Source organism: Prionailurus bengalensis, chromosome D1 (assembly GCF_016509475.1).
Source record: "Prionailurus bengalensis isolate Pbe53 chromosome D1, Fcat_Pben_1.1_paternal_pri, whole genome shotgun sequence".
In the NCBI taxonomy this organism is placed as follows: Eukaryota; Metazoa; Chordata; class Mammalia; order Carnivora; family Felidae; genus Prionailurus; species Prionailurus bengalensis.
Window position 1 is genome coordinate 20193413 of NC_057346.1, and position 15430 is coordinate 20208842.

The window sequence follows — 15430 nt, forward strand, 5'->3', positions numbered from 1 at the left end:
TGACTTAGGCAAATGGATGTTTTGTCAGCCCTGAAGTCAACTCTATTACTCTGGGAGAGTACACGCTTACCATTGAGATTGACCTGGGGTTTGTCTACGCAAACCCTTTCACGGCCCATCGGTTATGCCCATTCCTTATTGTAGGCCCTTCATAAGTGGACACGAATCAGAAGTAATGTAAAGTTGATCTTTTAATTACCAGTTGAGGATAGACAGTTTCACGATAAAGGCAAGGGAAACCGGACTTTCTGTCCCTAGGCAGGAACTCCTTGCCTACCAGAATAATCCTTTTAACAGATTCACAGTTAAGAGCAAATGGGACATTTATGTTCCCTGGTCACTACGGAGCTGGAAAGGAAGCCTAGGACAAGGGATTTTGGAGGGAGGGTTACCGAATTTCATTAGGTCTCTCTTCTTCCTCATATCTCTCTTTGTCTTTCCTTCGGATTAGCAGCCACACCAGGAGGAATGTCAGCAGGGCTCCAGCCACCATGCCTGTCACCGCTCCTGCAATCATGCCGATGCTTTGTACATCTATTTTCTCAGAAACAAAAGCAGAAGTAAAACCAAACATAAGCTAGGGAACGCATGAACTTAAAAACATAAGCCCTGGGGGCGCCTAGCTGGCTTACTCTTGATTTGAGGACTCTTGATCTTGGGGTCGTGAGTTTGAGCCCCATATAGAGGGTAGAGTTTACTTAAACAAACAAACAAACAAACAAACCCATAAGTCCTGGACAGGATGGGTATTTCCAGATCTTTCTATCTTTTGGAGTTTCCCATTTACCCTTGATGTATGACTATCCTTCTTGGTATTGAAAGGTGGCAGAATATGCCACCCCAAAATATGCCTCTTTACCATTAGGACTGTTTTAACCTAATTTTTTTTCTTAATGTTTATTTTTGAGAGAGAGGGTACAAGTGGGGGAGGGGCAGAGGGAGACACAGAATCCGAAGCAGGCTCCAGGCTCAGCACAGAGCCTGTCGCGGGGCTCAAACTCACCAACCACAAGACCATGACCTGAGCCAAAGTCGGACACTTAACCAACTGAGCCACCCAGGTGCCCCTAAGCTGATTTTTTTAAAGTAGGCTCCACACCCAGCGTGGTGCTTGAACTCACAACCCTGAGATCAAGAGTCAAGTCCTATGCTCTACTAACTGAGCCAGCCAGATGCCCCCTTAATCTGATTATTTTTGAGAAACAGCAGACACAGGAGAAGTTCTAAAAACAAAGCACAAGTTCCCCTTTTATAAGGGAAATTTACATTTATAAAGGAAATCTCCCTCCGGTCCCCTCCTGGACCTAACACATTTCTTTAGGGAGCTGACAGATTCACACGTTTGTAAATACAGTTAGCTACACCAGTTGAATGGTCACTGCAACTACCGAATTTATTTTCACGGTCACCACGTCCTCCCGGAAAGAAAGATTTCGGCCTTGACCTTACTCTTACTTGCGATGAAAGGTGCTGTGCGCCAAACCACGACGCGACCACAGGAATAAACCGTTTGGATACTTACGCCGTACAGTCACTCGCACCACACAGCTCTCCTTCCCGGCCTCGTTGCCTGCTGTGCACCGGTAGAGCCCAGAGGAGGACATGGTGAGATTCTGCAGCAGAACGCGTCCAGGGTTATTGTAGTCTACATAAGCAGAAGGAACGACTGTAATCCCCTGAGTGACAGGGCCTCTGTATTGTTTGCTTCAGTGCGTCATTGACCTAAGATGCTCTAACACAATTTGGTGGGGAGGAGATGGCAGATTTCTTGGAAGACGGAAAAGGCAAACATTCGTTTAACGTGTGCGTCCACCAAGAGTTACAAAAGACTGAACGTGTAAGGGACACCAAACGCGATCGTTTAGATACAATGGCTACGCAGTATATTTCTTCCTCATTTCTTCTGCCACTTTTAGGTGCCATTTGAGGAGGGAAAGGATGGATTTTTCTCTTTTCCTGTCCCGGTTGACGGATGAAAAGTAGGAGCTCAGGGAGATTTGGCCGGGCACTCAAGGTCACGTGGTGAGTTGCTGACAAACCGGATTTAGGATTCATGGCTAGAGTACCATTCTGTGGTCTCAGCAGACTGATGGGAAGGTGACTTACCAATCCTGGACCTGGGAGGGAGATGCTCATCCTCTCCCTCCTTCTCCCGAACCCGCTGCCAGTCATACACGATGGGCTTTGTGCCAGAGGCTGACTCACACTGCAGAGTCAGGTCACTTCCTTCCGTCAGCTCTCCTTCCAACTCACACTTGGGCTTTGATGGTCTCACTGGCAAAAAGAAAGAAGCTTCAAAGATGGCCACACACCAGACTCCATGGAAGAACTATGTCCTGTTGAGTTGTTTCTCTAGCTGGCCATCATCTGGTCAACTTTTGCGTGGGGATTCAGTAGCCTTTTGCTACCTAACTATGCTTTACACCACCCCCAGAAACACACGCCCCCTCCATCCCCTGTGTGTGCGTGTGTGCGCGTGTGCGCGCGCACACACACACACACACACACACAATTCTGGCTGCTTCCAGTGGTGCTGTTGTAATTTGCAGAGGCTCCCTCAGAAACCTCCTCATCACTTCTCAAAGAGGACACTGTTATTTAATTAGAAATTTTAGGGGTGTCTGGGTGGCTCAGTCGGTTGAGCGTCTGGCTTCAGCTCCGGTCATGATCGCACGGTTTTTGACTTCCAGCTCCGCGTCGGGCTCTATGCTGACGGCTTAGAGCCTGGAGCCTGTTTTGGATTCTGTGTCTCCCTCTCTCTTTGCTCCTCCCCTGCTCATGGTCTGTCTCTCTCTCTCTCTCTCTCTCAAATAAACATTAAAAAAAATTTTTTAATAAAAAAAATAAAGAAGAAATTTTAGGAAAGTTGAGTGTGATTTTACTAATACTGAAACAGGGACAGAAGTCTGTTAACTCGGAAGCAATTAAATGGAACTCAGCAGCTCTCGCTGTCAGAAACCAGAAAGGCAGTTGAATCGTACCTGTGAGATTTAAGTTAAATACAAGAACACCACTTAAACGTCAAAGGAGATTTAAATTTTGTAATGCACTACCAGGGAAAATTGTGATTCTTCTTTCTCCTTTTATTACATCTAAAATATAGAACATAAACTATAGAACATACACACTTCTTTCCGGAAACTGGACTAGCTGATCTCTGCATGCATAATGCAGGGTATTGAAAAGTTTCATACCCCCATGATGCATTTGGCTATTCCTCACAGAAACCTTATTACTAAGATACAGGCGTTTACCTTGATGCTGTCTTACCTAAGACTTTTAAGGTGACGTGGCTCCACACATAGCGCCCTGAATTCTTCACCTTGCAGGTGTACCGGCCCTCATCACTGGGCTTCAGAGGCTCAATCTGTAGGGAAGCATCTCCTGCCAGGAAATTGGAAGCAAAGGCCACTCGGCCCTTCTGTTCCTCAGTCAAGTTACTGTAGACATGATGACTGGAGTAAGTGATCACCTGTGGGACAGACCAAGGCAGGGTCAAGCAATGTGGCCCTCAGCCTTCCTCTCTTGCTGATGTCAAGATGAGGGATGAGAACACTCCTAATGGAACAATGCAGCCAAGACTGGGGCTGATTCTAAGGGTCCAAAAGACCTCTGTTCTAAATGAAGTTAAAAGCACAATATGTTTCTCTAGGCCTTTCTCCTCCTTCCCAAAATAGCAACACTTCATATTTGTGCACGTTTTAATTACAGAGTAGCAACTGTTTCACTAAATTCTCAGAACCATTTCATTTAATTTTTTTTTAAGATTTCTTTCTTTCTTTCTGAGACAGAGGGAGGGAGACAGAGCAGGAGTGGGGGAGGGGCAGCGAGAGAGGGAGACCCAGAATCGGAAGCAGGCTCCAGGCTCTGAGCCGTCAGCACAGAGGCCGATGCGGGGCTCGAACTCACAAACTGTGAGATATGACCTGAGCCGAAGCTGGCTGCTCAAGCGACTGAGCCACCCAGGTGCCCCAGAACCATTTCATTCCATAGGTAAGGAATTTTAAACTTGAGTTACTTGTGTAATCATGACCACACAGCTAAGGCAAGGAAGGAAGCTGACGCACAATAAATGCATCAAGAGCTGGCTGTGAGGAGAACTGGCAGAATGGCACGGGAAGGAGACTTTCTAACTTTTGCATTTCCTACGAACTGCATGTGAGCTGTTCAAAATACACAACACTCAGGGCAGCTGGGTGGCTCAGTCAGTTAAGGTCTGACCTCGGCTCAGGTCATGATCTCGCGGTTCGTGGGTTTGAGCCCCGTGTTGGGCTCTGTGCTGACAGCTCAGAGCCTGGAGCCTGCTCCGGATTCTGCGTGTCTCTCTCTCTCTCTGCTCCTCTCCGCACCCCCCCCCCCCCCCACACACTCTCTCGCTCTCTCTCTCTGCCCCTCCCTCACTTGTGCTGTGTCTCTCTCTCTCAAAAATAAACAAACATTAAAACATTTTTTTAAAAAATACACAACAGGGGCGCCTGGGTGGCGCAGTCGGTTAAGCGTCCAACTTCAGCCAGGTCACGATCTCGCGGTCTGTGAGTTCGAGCCCCGCGTCAGGCTCTGGGCTGATGGCTCGGAGCCTGGAGCCTGTTTCCGATTCTGTGTCTCCCTCTCTCTCTGCCCCTTACCCGTTCATGCTCTCTCTCTGTCGCAAAAAAAAAAAAAATACACAACACTCCTTGTTCTGGGTGCTTTTACATCTAGCTTATTTCTCACATGATTTTTACAAGTTAAGTAGCCCTCCTCCTGCCTTATCTGTGGTTTCACTTTCCATGGTGTCAGTTGCCCAAGGTCTGGAAGCAGATGATTGTCCTTCTGACATATTGTCAGAAGGTCAACAGTAGCCTAACACTGTATCACAACGCCTGTGTCGTTCTCCTTGTCCGTCTCATCACAGAGGCACTCTATCATCTCACACCATCACAAGAAGACGGGTGACTATGGTACAATAAGATTTTGAGAGGGGGAGAGAAAAACTGGTCATATAGCTTTAGGGTCATTTTATTATTAGTTATTTTATTAATGATTGTTAATTTCTTACTCTGCCTTACTTATCAATTAAATGTTATCACAGGTATGTATGTATAGGAAGAAACAGTGCAGATAGGATTTGGCGTTATTCATGATTTCAGGCATCTAGTGGGGGTTTTGGAACACATCCCACGTGGGTAAGAGGGGGACAGTGTATTCATGATCTCCATTTCACAGACAAGTAGCAGAACTCGGATTTGAACATCACCGTCTAAGGCCAGTCAGTTCGTTGTCCCGGTATACCAGTTATCTCTCAGCCACTTCCTGTGGCCATCTCCACTCATTTCACTGCTCATTAACTGCTTTTCTAGAAAGTTTGGAAGTGAAGGAGGAAAAGCGACACTATCAAATCAATCTGTTTCGTTCTTAGAAAAGTTTAGAGTCCAGGGGTTCCTGGTTGGCTCAGTCGGTTAAGTGTACAACTCTTGATTTCGGCTCAGGTCATGATCTCACGGTTTGTGAGTTCGAGTCCCACATTGGGCTCTCTGCTGTCAGCATGGAGCCTGCTTGGGATCCTCTGTCCCCCCCGCTCCTCTCTGTCCTACCCCTGGTCACTGTCTCAAAAATAAATAAACGTTAAAAAAAAAAAATCAAAAGTTTAGAGGCCAGCCAAAGGGTTTGGAGGAGTTAAAGAGTAGGAGTCCATGCTTAAAATTCAAGTCTAATACTGAGGACTTCATTGTTTGGCTTTCCTTTGTGGGGGGTGTCACTGACAATTAGTAAAGGGAAGTCGGGTGGAAAAAAAATGACATCCCTTCCTTCCATAAAATACATGTGAGCCATCATGCCTTTGTTTTTCAAGACAGGGAAACCAAAGTTTAGATCTCTCTAGCAAAAAAAAAAAAAAAAAAAAGTGTTTGTGAAGTTTCATTTGCCTGCATCACAGCCCATAGTTCTCGAATCCTTCCTGGGTTCTGTTCCTCCTTTGTCTCACCCCTGTTAGTCACAAAAACCATACTGATCTAGTCCACCAAGACTTCAAGCTATATAACTTCAGCTTTACCCTTCCTACCACTCATCAATCATATTCTTAAATTCATTTGATCTTAAATGCCAGCAAACATTTTTTTGGAATGACTGCTTCCCATCAGGTCCGGGGGAGGCTATTCAGATGACTAAAACCCTCTTCCTGTGTTCAAGTGATTTAAAATCTAATGGGATTAACAAGGAGAGAAGTATAAACATAGAAAAAGGATTAATTAACTTGAAATAGTATCAGAGAGAATGTCCCAGAAAAGTTGGAAGCATTCGAGTTAGGCTTTGAAAGATAAGTAGATGAAATAAGAGATAACAGAGGCAGGGCGAAGCGGGCTGCAGGGAGCATTCCAGATACACAGAAGGCACTAAAAACAGGCTTGCAGGCCTAGGGGAGTCTCCCAGGCACATTTCTGGCTGCAGCTGTTCAAATTGTTTCGCTCCGCTCAAGCCCTGAACCCCGTCCTCCATCACAGGATGCTCTACAATGCATCAAATGCTTTCCTGAAAAGATTTGAAGCCATCCAAGAAAACGTCCATCCGTTCTCTCTCCATTATGTCAAAACCCTTCAGTGGCATCCATGTTACCTTCGCCATCTTTCTGAGAAACGAGTTTTCTCCTTTCTCTGCGTACTCTTTTTCATCAGCAAACATGTATTGCATTCGCATGGCAGGGTACAGGGCCGGGTGCCGGACGACAAGCAGGAATAAGACACCAGAGCCTACCCTGAGGACCTCACACTCTTGTGGGCGACACGTTGGGGAGAAGAAAGTAAGAGAAAAGTAAAGGTAGACCCTGCAACCGATACTAAACTTAAGACATTTTCGGGGTGCCTGGGTGGCTCGGTTGGTTGAGCGTCCGACTCTTGATTTCAGCTCAGGTCATGATCCCAGGGTCATGGGATGGAGCCCTGTGTTGGGCTCCACGCTGAGCGTGGAACGTGCTTAGGATTCTCTCTCTCTCTCTCTCTCTCTCTCTGTCTCCTCTACACCTCCCCCCCACTCACACGCGCTGTCTCTCTCTCTCTCTCTCTAAAATAAAAATAAAAAATAGACTTAAGACATGTTTAGTATTCAATTCCACCCACTCGTTTCAACCAGCACTACTGTTGTGATCATTCTCATCTCTCTGTGCCAACACAGTTTGGGGCCCCAGTTTCATATTTCCAGCTGCGTGGCTGCGTCTGTATTTCTGCCCTCTGCAGCCTGTAACATTGTAAATTGGATGCCAAGTTAATACCAATGTAAAACTCACAGGGGCTCTTTTCCAGCTCAAAAGACTTCAGTGGCTCCCGGCCACCTCTGAATGATGACCAGATTCAGTCTAGAGTCCTCACAGTGACCTCTGCTTTACCTTCCCAATCTCAGCTCCTATTGGCCACCTCCCCTACCTGCATACTCTCAGGTAACATCATCTCCCTTCCGTTAATACGGGTTATGCTTTCTTTGTACTCCATGCCTTTGCCCGCTGCATTTTCCCACACAGAAACTCCCTTTTCTCCATCTCTCCACATAAAGAATTCCCAATCATTCTCTTAAATCCAAAATCAACGTTAACTTTGCGTGACACATTCCCTGTTAATGACACTCAGATTAATGGTCTCTTCTCTTTGCTCTCACCCATAGCGGTTTTTTGTGTTTTGTTTTGTTTTGCAGCATTTTTATGTGAGGAGAAATCATGAAAGACTTTGGTCTCATAGGTTGCTGGATCCCCTTCCTGTAAGGCTGGGTGTCGTCCAGGAGAGCGTTGAGGGCATTCGGGTTTTATGTGTCTGTTGCCCTGAATGGTCTTTGGCTAGGCTGTTTTGTAACTCGGCAGTCCTTTGGTGAATACACAGTCCCTGAAAACAGACTCTGTGCCTGGCCCTGTGCTAGAGAGGATACCAATTCAGAGAAAATTGTTTTATGAACGTGTTGAGGACCAGGACGTGCCAAAATACGCCACTTTGCACGTGCCTAAGAATTCACTTCAAATGCTGAAGGCGTTTGAGTTCCTGAAGTTCCTTATCAGACCTAAAAGCAGAGCCTCTCAAAAGAATTTGTCCTAAATCCCCTCCTGAGAGCAACTCTAATCTCTTCGAGGAGACCAGAAATCTGGCACCACACCCCCCACCCGGACAGACAAGGTCACAGACTAGATCTCCCATCTGTTCTTCTGAGGGCCCATTTCTTTTCCTCAGAAGTCATTTGCTTTTCCCTAACTGCCCTCCCTCCTCTTCCCTTTCCCCCACTAAGTTAGGCAGACAGCCGAATTCTAGCCACCACTTGAGGTTACTCATCTGTGGGTATTCGCTGCATGCTACATAAATGGTACACAGAAGTTACAAACTTGTTTGTCAGTTTCCTGTTCATCTGTCCCTTGAAATATAAGGGTTGTACATCTGAAATATAAGGGTATGTGTCAACTGCATCTCAGTAAAAAATTTTACACTTTTTAAAGAGAGACAACAAACCAACAAAAATCTTTTGTCAGTCCAATTTATAGTGCCCCAGCTGGAGATCCTAGGAAGAGAAAGGGGAAAAGATATTCTTTTCCCTCTCCTGCGGTTTTAAAAGACAACTTAGAAAAGAAAAAGGTAAAGGGCACCTGGGTGGCTCAGTTGGTTAAGCGTCTGGCCTTTGGCTCAGGTCATGATCTCGCAGTTCGTGAGTTCGAACTCCGCGTCGGGCTGGAACCCGCTTCCAGCTCTGTGTCTCCCTCTCTCTGCCCCTCCACCACCCCTGCTCACACTCTGTCTCTCTCTCTCCCCAAACTAAATATTAAAAACAAGGGGAAAATTACGACCCTCATATGCATAGAAATAGGCCCATGTCGAAGATTTTATTTCACTCACTAATAAATGATGGAACCAGAAAGATTTTGCAACAGGTTCAAATGAGAATTGGACTAAGATTCATAGTCTCCTTCGGACAAATTTAATTTGCATTTCTACAAACAGGAACCACAGCTATGCGATGGGAAATCGCTATGGGCATTCCATGAGTTAATTTCTACTTCTGCAGAAATTAATACGTGAGGAAAATTAGACCCTAATTCATCTCTGGAAAATATGGAGTCTAAGCATGAAGATGATGTCTGGGAGGGACCTTGTATGTGGGAGGTGGAAGCAAGTGTTCCTATTGGGCTAGGGGGGGAGCCTCGAAGGGTTAGATTCCTTGAAGACCGCTCCCCTCTGCCCTGCCCCTACTCCCCGACAGCCTCCTCTGTCAGCAGATGGCTTCACGGATCAACTCTGCAAATTGAATAAGGTGGTCAAAGTAGACCTTATTGGAATGAGACAGAACAGTCAATACTTGAGATGTGGAACTAACCTTGGAGCTTTCTAGGAGAAAGAGAGTTCTAAGTGGAGGAAAAAGCCAGTGCAGAGACCCTAAGGCAGAAGAGTACCTTGACATACTTGAGGACCAGCAGAGAGGTCAGGTAATTGGAGTAAGCCAGGGGAATTGTCAACGACGAAGTCAGGCAGTGGGACCAGATCCTGCGGGGGCGGGGCTCTGGTCCATTATAAAGATGATGATGGCTTTCATTTTGTGGAAGTGGGGGGCTATTATAGGATCTTGAGCAGAATAGCATCATGATATGATTTATTTTGAGAATAGGCTGTAGGAGGCCAAGAGTGGAAATGGGAAAACCAGTCAAGAGGCTATTCTAGTAAAGATCCAGGCAATAGATGCACAGCCTCTACGGTGGTAACAGTGGAAGAGACAAGAAGTGATCAGATTCAAAGTGTACTTTGAAGATGAAACCAACTGGATCTCCCAATAAACTAACCCCCTTCTTTAAACATTTTTTTAATGTTTATTTTAATTTTGAGACAGAGAGAGACAGAGCATGAGCGGGGGAGGGGCAGAGAGAGACACACACACACAGAATCCGAAGCAGGCTCCAGGCTCCGAGCTGTCAGCACAGAGCCCGACGCGGGGCTCGAACTCACGAACCGCGAGATCATAACCTGAGCAGAAGTCGGATGCTTAACTGACTTAGCCACCCAGGCGTCCCGTGACCACCTTATTTAAATGTATATTTGTGGTATGAGAAAAAGAGAGGAGTCCAGGACCACGCTCAGGTGTTTGGCATGAGCCTCTGAAAAGAGAGAACAGCTACTAACCAAGAGAAGAAAGCCAGGGAGAGGAGGTTTGGGGTCAGAGTGTGCACAGTGAGGGGAATCGGGAGTTTGGTTTCAGATGCTTGTTAGACTCCCAGAGGAGGCATAGAGTAAGTAAGCAGTTGCATAAAAATGAGTCAGACATTCAGGGGGCGGTAGTCCTGGAGATGTACATTTGGGAATTTAAGCTTGTGGATAGTATTTAAGGCTGTGAGACTGGATAAGATCCTGGAGGGCACGAATCTACAGATTAAGAAAAGAAGGCATAAGGAGGCTATCCAAATGGTGGATATCTAAACACAAAGTTAAAACTCATTAAAATACCACGGGGTTGGGTGGGGGGGGGCGCCTGGGTGGCTCAGTTGGTTAAGCGTCCGACTCTTGATTTTGGCTCCGGTCACGATCTTGAGGTTTGTGGGATGGAACCCCATTGTCGGGCTCTGTGCTGACAGCGGGGAGCCCGCTTGGGATTCCTTCTGCCTTCCTCTCTGCCCCTCCCTCATTCACGCTTTCTCTCTCTCAAAAATAAACATTTAAAAATAAATAAACAAACAAACAAACTTAAAATACCAACCTCAGAGTAAAATTGATAATGCCATCTCGGATCTTTTTTTGCTGACTATTCAAGTCCAGCCTTTGCTCACCATTTCCAGCCTCACGCCTGGATGAGACCGCCTCTCCCTCCAACCCTCTCTTTCCTAGAGACTCAGTGAGTTGAACCCTGAAACCACCTGCTGAGGCAGGAGGCAGGAGGGGAGTAGGGGCAGGGGGAGCAGCCTCGAAGGGGTTCATTGCACTCATTATCATGCAAATAGAAGACCTCTCCCTACCCCAGCCTGAACACCTGCCCACAGCCTCCCACAGACACCACAGGGAGGTCACTCCTGAACTTCATCTTCACGCAGGGGCATATTCTGGAAAGTACAGGAAATGCATGACTTCAATCAAATGTGCAGTGTTTACTTCCGGACAAAAGTTTTACCTTGAAGTTCTGCATTCTTTTCAGCAGGGAGCTGTAAGTTACAGGGGCGGCGACAGAGGGAGAGAAAGGGATGTAGCTTCAGGAATTTGGGCTTTAGATCCTAGCTCTGAAATCTGTCTTGGGCAAGGGGCTTCACCTTTTAAAGTCTAAAAGGTATGAAGCCCCGCACGGTCCTTGAGTTCGAGCCCCGCGTCGGGTTCTGTGCTGACCGCTCAGAGCCTGGCGCCTGCTTCAGATTCTGTGTCTCCCTCTCTCTCTGCCCCTCCCCATGCCACCCTCTGTTTCTCTCTCTCTGAATAAACCTTAAAAATGAATGAATGAATGAATGAATGAATGAATAAATAAATAAATAAATAAATAAATAAATAAAAAGAAGGTTTGAAGCCCAAGTTTTCTGGAGAAGAATTAAGGTCTAATTTTCTTCACGTATTAAAAGAAAATTACAAAAACAATTCTTAGCTCCACAAGCTTATAGTACTAATTTTAAGAGCAGAGATCTGTGGAAGGACCTCGTTCCTTTGCTCACTGACCATTCAGTGACTACACTGTGACAAATTCAGCACTCGGCCCCGGAGTTAGGAAAATATGCATCAGGCCTAGAAACGAAAATCCATCAACACGACGCAATACGTTCGGCCAGGGGGTTGTGCTTTTATTTAACAAACACGTATGTGGTATTTATTTTGTGCTAGGCACTGTCCTAAATACTTTACAAGTATTAACTCCTCTCATTAAAGAGAAAACCTTGGCAGTGAAACGTTCACGAGATTAAGGAGATTAAGGAAGTGAGTCTCTGAGACAAACTGCTTAGACTTAAGGCTGTTCTTTTGTTTCACAAATACTTAGAGAAGGCCTTCAATGAAGTGGGTACATATATCGCAATCTAAAATGGGGCAGCTGCAGTCTGGTCCTACTCAAGTGGGGCTGTTTTTGTGGGCCCTCCTATGTTCACTAACTCATTACTGCATTCCCATGGAGACTGGGCATCCCAGCAAGGAGTTCTTAGGGCCAGGCAGAGGTTTCTTTCCTATTCTTATCCCTTAAAATGTGACCAACCTTGTGTGCCAGGCTACAGCCAGTAATGTGGAGAAGAAAGGCAAAAGAAATATAGATAAAATTAAATTTCCCTACAACTTGCAGCTCATTGGGGCATCTTGGTGGCTCAGTTGGTTAAGCACCCGATTTTGGCTCAGGTCACAATCTCACCGTTCAGGAGTTCGAGCCCCGCGTTGGGCTCTGTGCTGAGAGCCTGGAGACTGCTTCGGATTCTGTTTCTCTCTCTCTCTCTCTCTCTGCCCCTCCCCCTCTTGCTCTCTCTCTCTCTCTCTCTCTCTCTCCTCTCTCTCAAAAATAAATAAACATTGGGGCACTTGGGTGGCTCAACCGGTTAAGTGCCCGACTTTGGCTCAGGTCATGATCTCACCGTTTATGAGTTCAAGCCCCATATTGGGCTCTGTGCTGACAGCTCAGAGCCTGGAGCCTGCCTCAGACTCTGTGTCTCCTCTCTCTCTGCCCCTCCCCTGCTCACGCTATGTTTATCTCTCTCAAAAGTAAATAAATATAAAAAGTTTTTTTTTAATAAATAAAAAAAAGAGAATCATATTTTTTTTAAAAAAGAAAGGATAGGTTTCTTGGGGGCTAGTGGAAGGAGTGACCATAGAAATGCCAAATCGCTGGGGCGCCTGGGTGGCGCAGTCGGTTAAGCGTCCGACTTCAGCCAGGTCACGATCTCGCAGTCCGTGAGTTCGAGCCCCGCGTCGGGCTCTGGGCTGATGGCTCGGAGCCTGGAGCCTGTTTCCAATTCTGTGTCTCCCTCTCTCTCTGCCCCTCCCCCGTTCATGCTCTGTCTCTCTCTGTCCCAAAAATAAATAAACGTTGAAAAAAAAATTAAAAAAAAAAAAAAAGAAATGCCAAATCGCTGAGACAATAGCAAGAGGAGGAAATAAGTTAGTGATAGGAAAAAACCTGGAAGGCTGGGATCTTATCTCCTAAGACTGAAAGTTGGGGGCTGATGTTTGGAGTAAGATGGGAATGCCTAACAGGTGCCCAATTAATGTCCCTTTCTTTCTGACTTCTTCCTATTACCTCGTAGGTGCATAATCACTACGAGGAAGTTAGTTTGTACTTCCTAGGAAGAATGAAGAGATTCTAAACCTAGAAACCGGTAAAGCGCTGGGTAATATTTTTTCTTTTTTTTCTTTTTTTTTTATTTTTGGGAGAGAGAGAGAGAGAGAGAGAGAGCGCGCAGGAGCTCAAGCACGAGCAGGGGAGGAGCAGGGAGAGACAGAATCCCAGGTGCTGTCAGCGTGGAGCCCGAAGCGGTCTCCAACTCGTGAGATCATGAGCCGAAATTGAGAGTCAGATGCTTAACCAACTGAGCTAGCCAGGCACCCCAAGAGCTGGGTAATTTTTATGCATTTTGGGGTTTTGTGGGCTTTGGGAAGTTGGTGAACCTTTACACATAGTAGGTACATACAACCAAAGCGTGAGTTTCATGAAATAGCTTTTCCAGTCGGTGGTTAAAAAAAAAAAAAAAAGTCTGCTCACTTAGAATCCACTACAGGGCCTTGATTTTGAAAACCTTAGCCCCAGGGCTGCACCAGGGCACAGTGATTGAGAGTGAGCTGGCTGGAAAGTCCACCGGTTTACATTCCAATGGGAGCCCCGCCACTTAGAGCTGTGTGATGGGGGTCAGTTAATCAACCTTTCCAAACCTTTAGTTCCTCAATTGTAAAACAGGAATAAGCTACTTCATCGGGTTTTTGTGGCAATGAGAGAATAAGCGCTCACAATTACTTTCATTGTCTGATTCCGGGTTTACGAAAGCCCCTAAGGTTTCCAAAACTGTCCAGCCCAGTACCCAAACAACATTAGTCATTCCATACATTTGTATATTAAAGCTTCCCTAGCTGAAAGCCTCCATTTGTTTTCCATCACCTGTGTGCCCTATGGACCAAAGCTTAGCCCTCTGAATGTGGCACCTAAGGCCAGTACAGCCTGGACTCCACCTAATCTTTAGTCCCTGTCCTCACCTCTCTGAAGAGCCTAGTCCCCAAATTCGATGTCCCTTGATTCTGGAACAACACCCTCAGATGTGTCTTTGTCTCAGATCATGCAGTCTTCTTCTTTTGAAATGCTTCTCTTTTATTTTTGCCTACACAACACCTACAGGCCTCAAGCTCAAGCTCAAGGGCCAGCTTCTCTGTATTCTAGCCTTTCCTGGCTCCCTGTGTAGAATCACTGACTTCCTCCAGCAAGCCTCAGCTGTTTGGGCAAATCTCCACCATAGCACTTAATACATTCAGGTAGGGCTGACTCCTGAGAACTTTTCTCTCCTTTCCCCCAAATCCTGCCCCCCATTATTATTATTATTATTATTATTATTATTTTAGAAGATTTTATTTTTAAGTAATCTCTACACCCAACATGGGACTTGAACTCACAACCCCAAGATCAAGAGTCACATGCTCTACCGACTAAGCCAGCCAGGAGCAACCCCCCCCCCCCCGCCATCCCATTAATTAATGGAAAGAAAAAAGGGGGGGGGGAGACAACCAAGGTAAGTAGTTAACATCTTTGGAAAGCGGACATTATACAACTCCATAATAATCTGACTATAATTAAATAACCATGACCTAATATAAGCATTTTACACTCATTTATGACACAGGTTGGGGATCAGTTACAGCCTTGCAGTTTGTCTCCATTTTTTCAGACACACATTTAATCTTAGATACTTGTGTCTCTTTGTTTTGTTGTGTGATTTTTTTTTTTTTAGTTTAAAATAGTTTTATAAGGATATGTTATAACATACGACTGTTCACGCCACCAAATTTTGATCATAGAGCTTATTTTGTTTGGCAGCAGCGGGCAGGTTTTTCTAAATAGTCATCATTTTTCTCTGGTCTGCACAGACGTCTTCTCATTAGCTGCCTTCTGCTTTTGTTGCATTATCTCAGAGTCCCTCGGCTTTCCCTGAGAGATAGTCAAGCTATCCTCTTTTTGATGAGGGAGCCTAAGGCCAGCTGACACCCCGGAACCCCCTTCCCCCCGCCCCAGGTGGGACCTGTGTGACATTCCTCAGGCACTCCAGGCAGCCCAAGAACAAAGGAAAGAGAAAAACCAATGGTTGACTGATAGAGATCACAGTTAGCCAGGATAGGAGTCTCCCATCACTTCACAAAAGTCTTAGTAAATTACAAGAAAAAAGCAATCTTATCAATAGCCTAATCTCCAGAAACCCATAGACTCAGTTTCCCGGAGCCCCAACATCACCCTCCCCTTCATAGTGCCGCAGGGAACAAAGGCAAGAAAAAAATGGTACATAAAATTAAGTTTC

The 15430-nt window shown here is 45.8% G+C and overlaps 1 protein-coding gene across 1 annotated transcript in view; it reads right to left on the reverse strand.

The window, feature by feature from the left end:
* LOC122483092 (CXADR like membrane protein) overlaps positions 1 to 15430 on the reverse strand; it is a 99040-nt gene that overhangs the window by 3439 nt on the left and 80171 nt on the right. Inside the window, 4 exon segments of the mRNA XM_043579662.1 lie at positions 393 to 534; positions 1523 to 1645; positions 2107 to 2274; positions 3271 to 3472. Of these exon segments, the coding sequence (XP_043435597.1) occupies positions 393 to 534; positions 1523 to 1645; positions 2107 to 2274; positions 3271 to 3472 (635 nt within the window).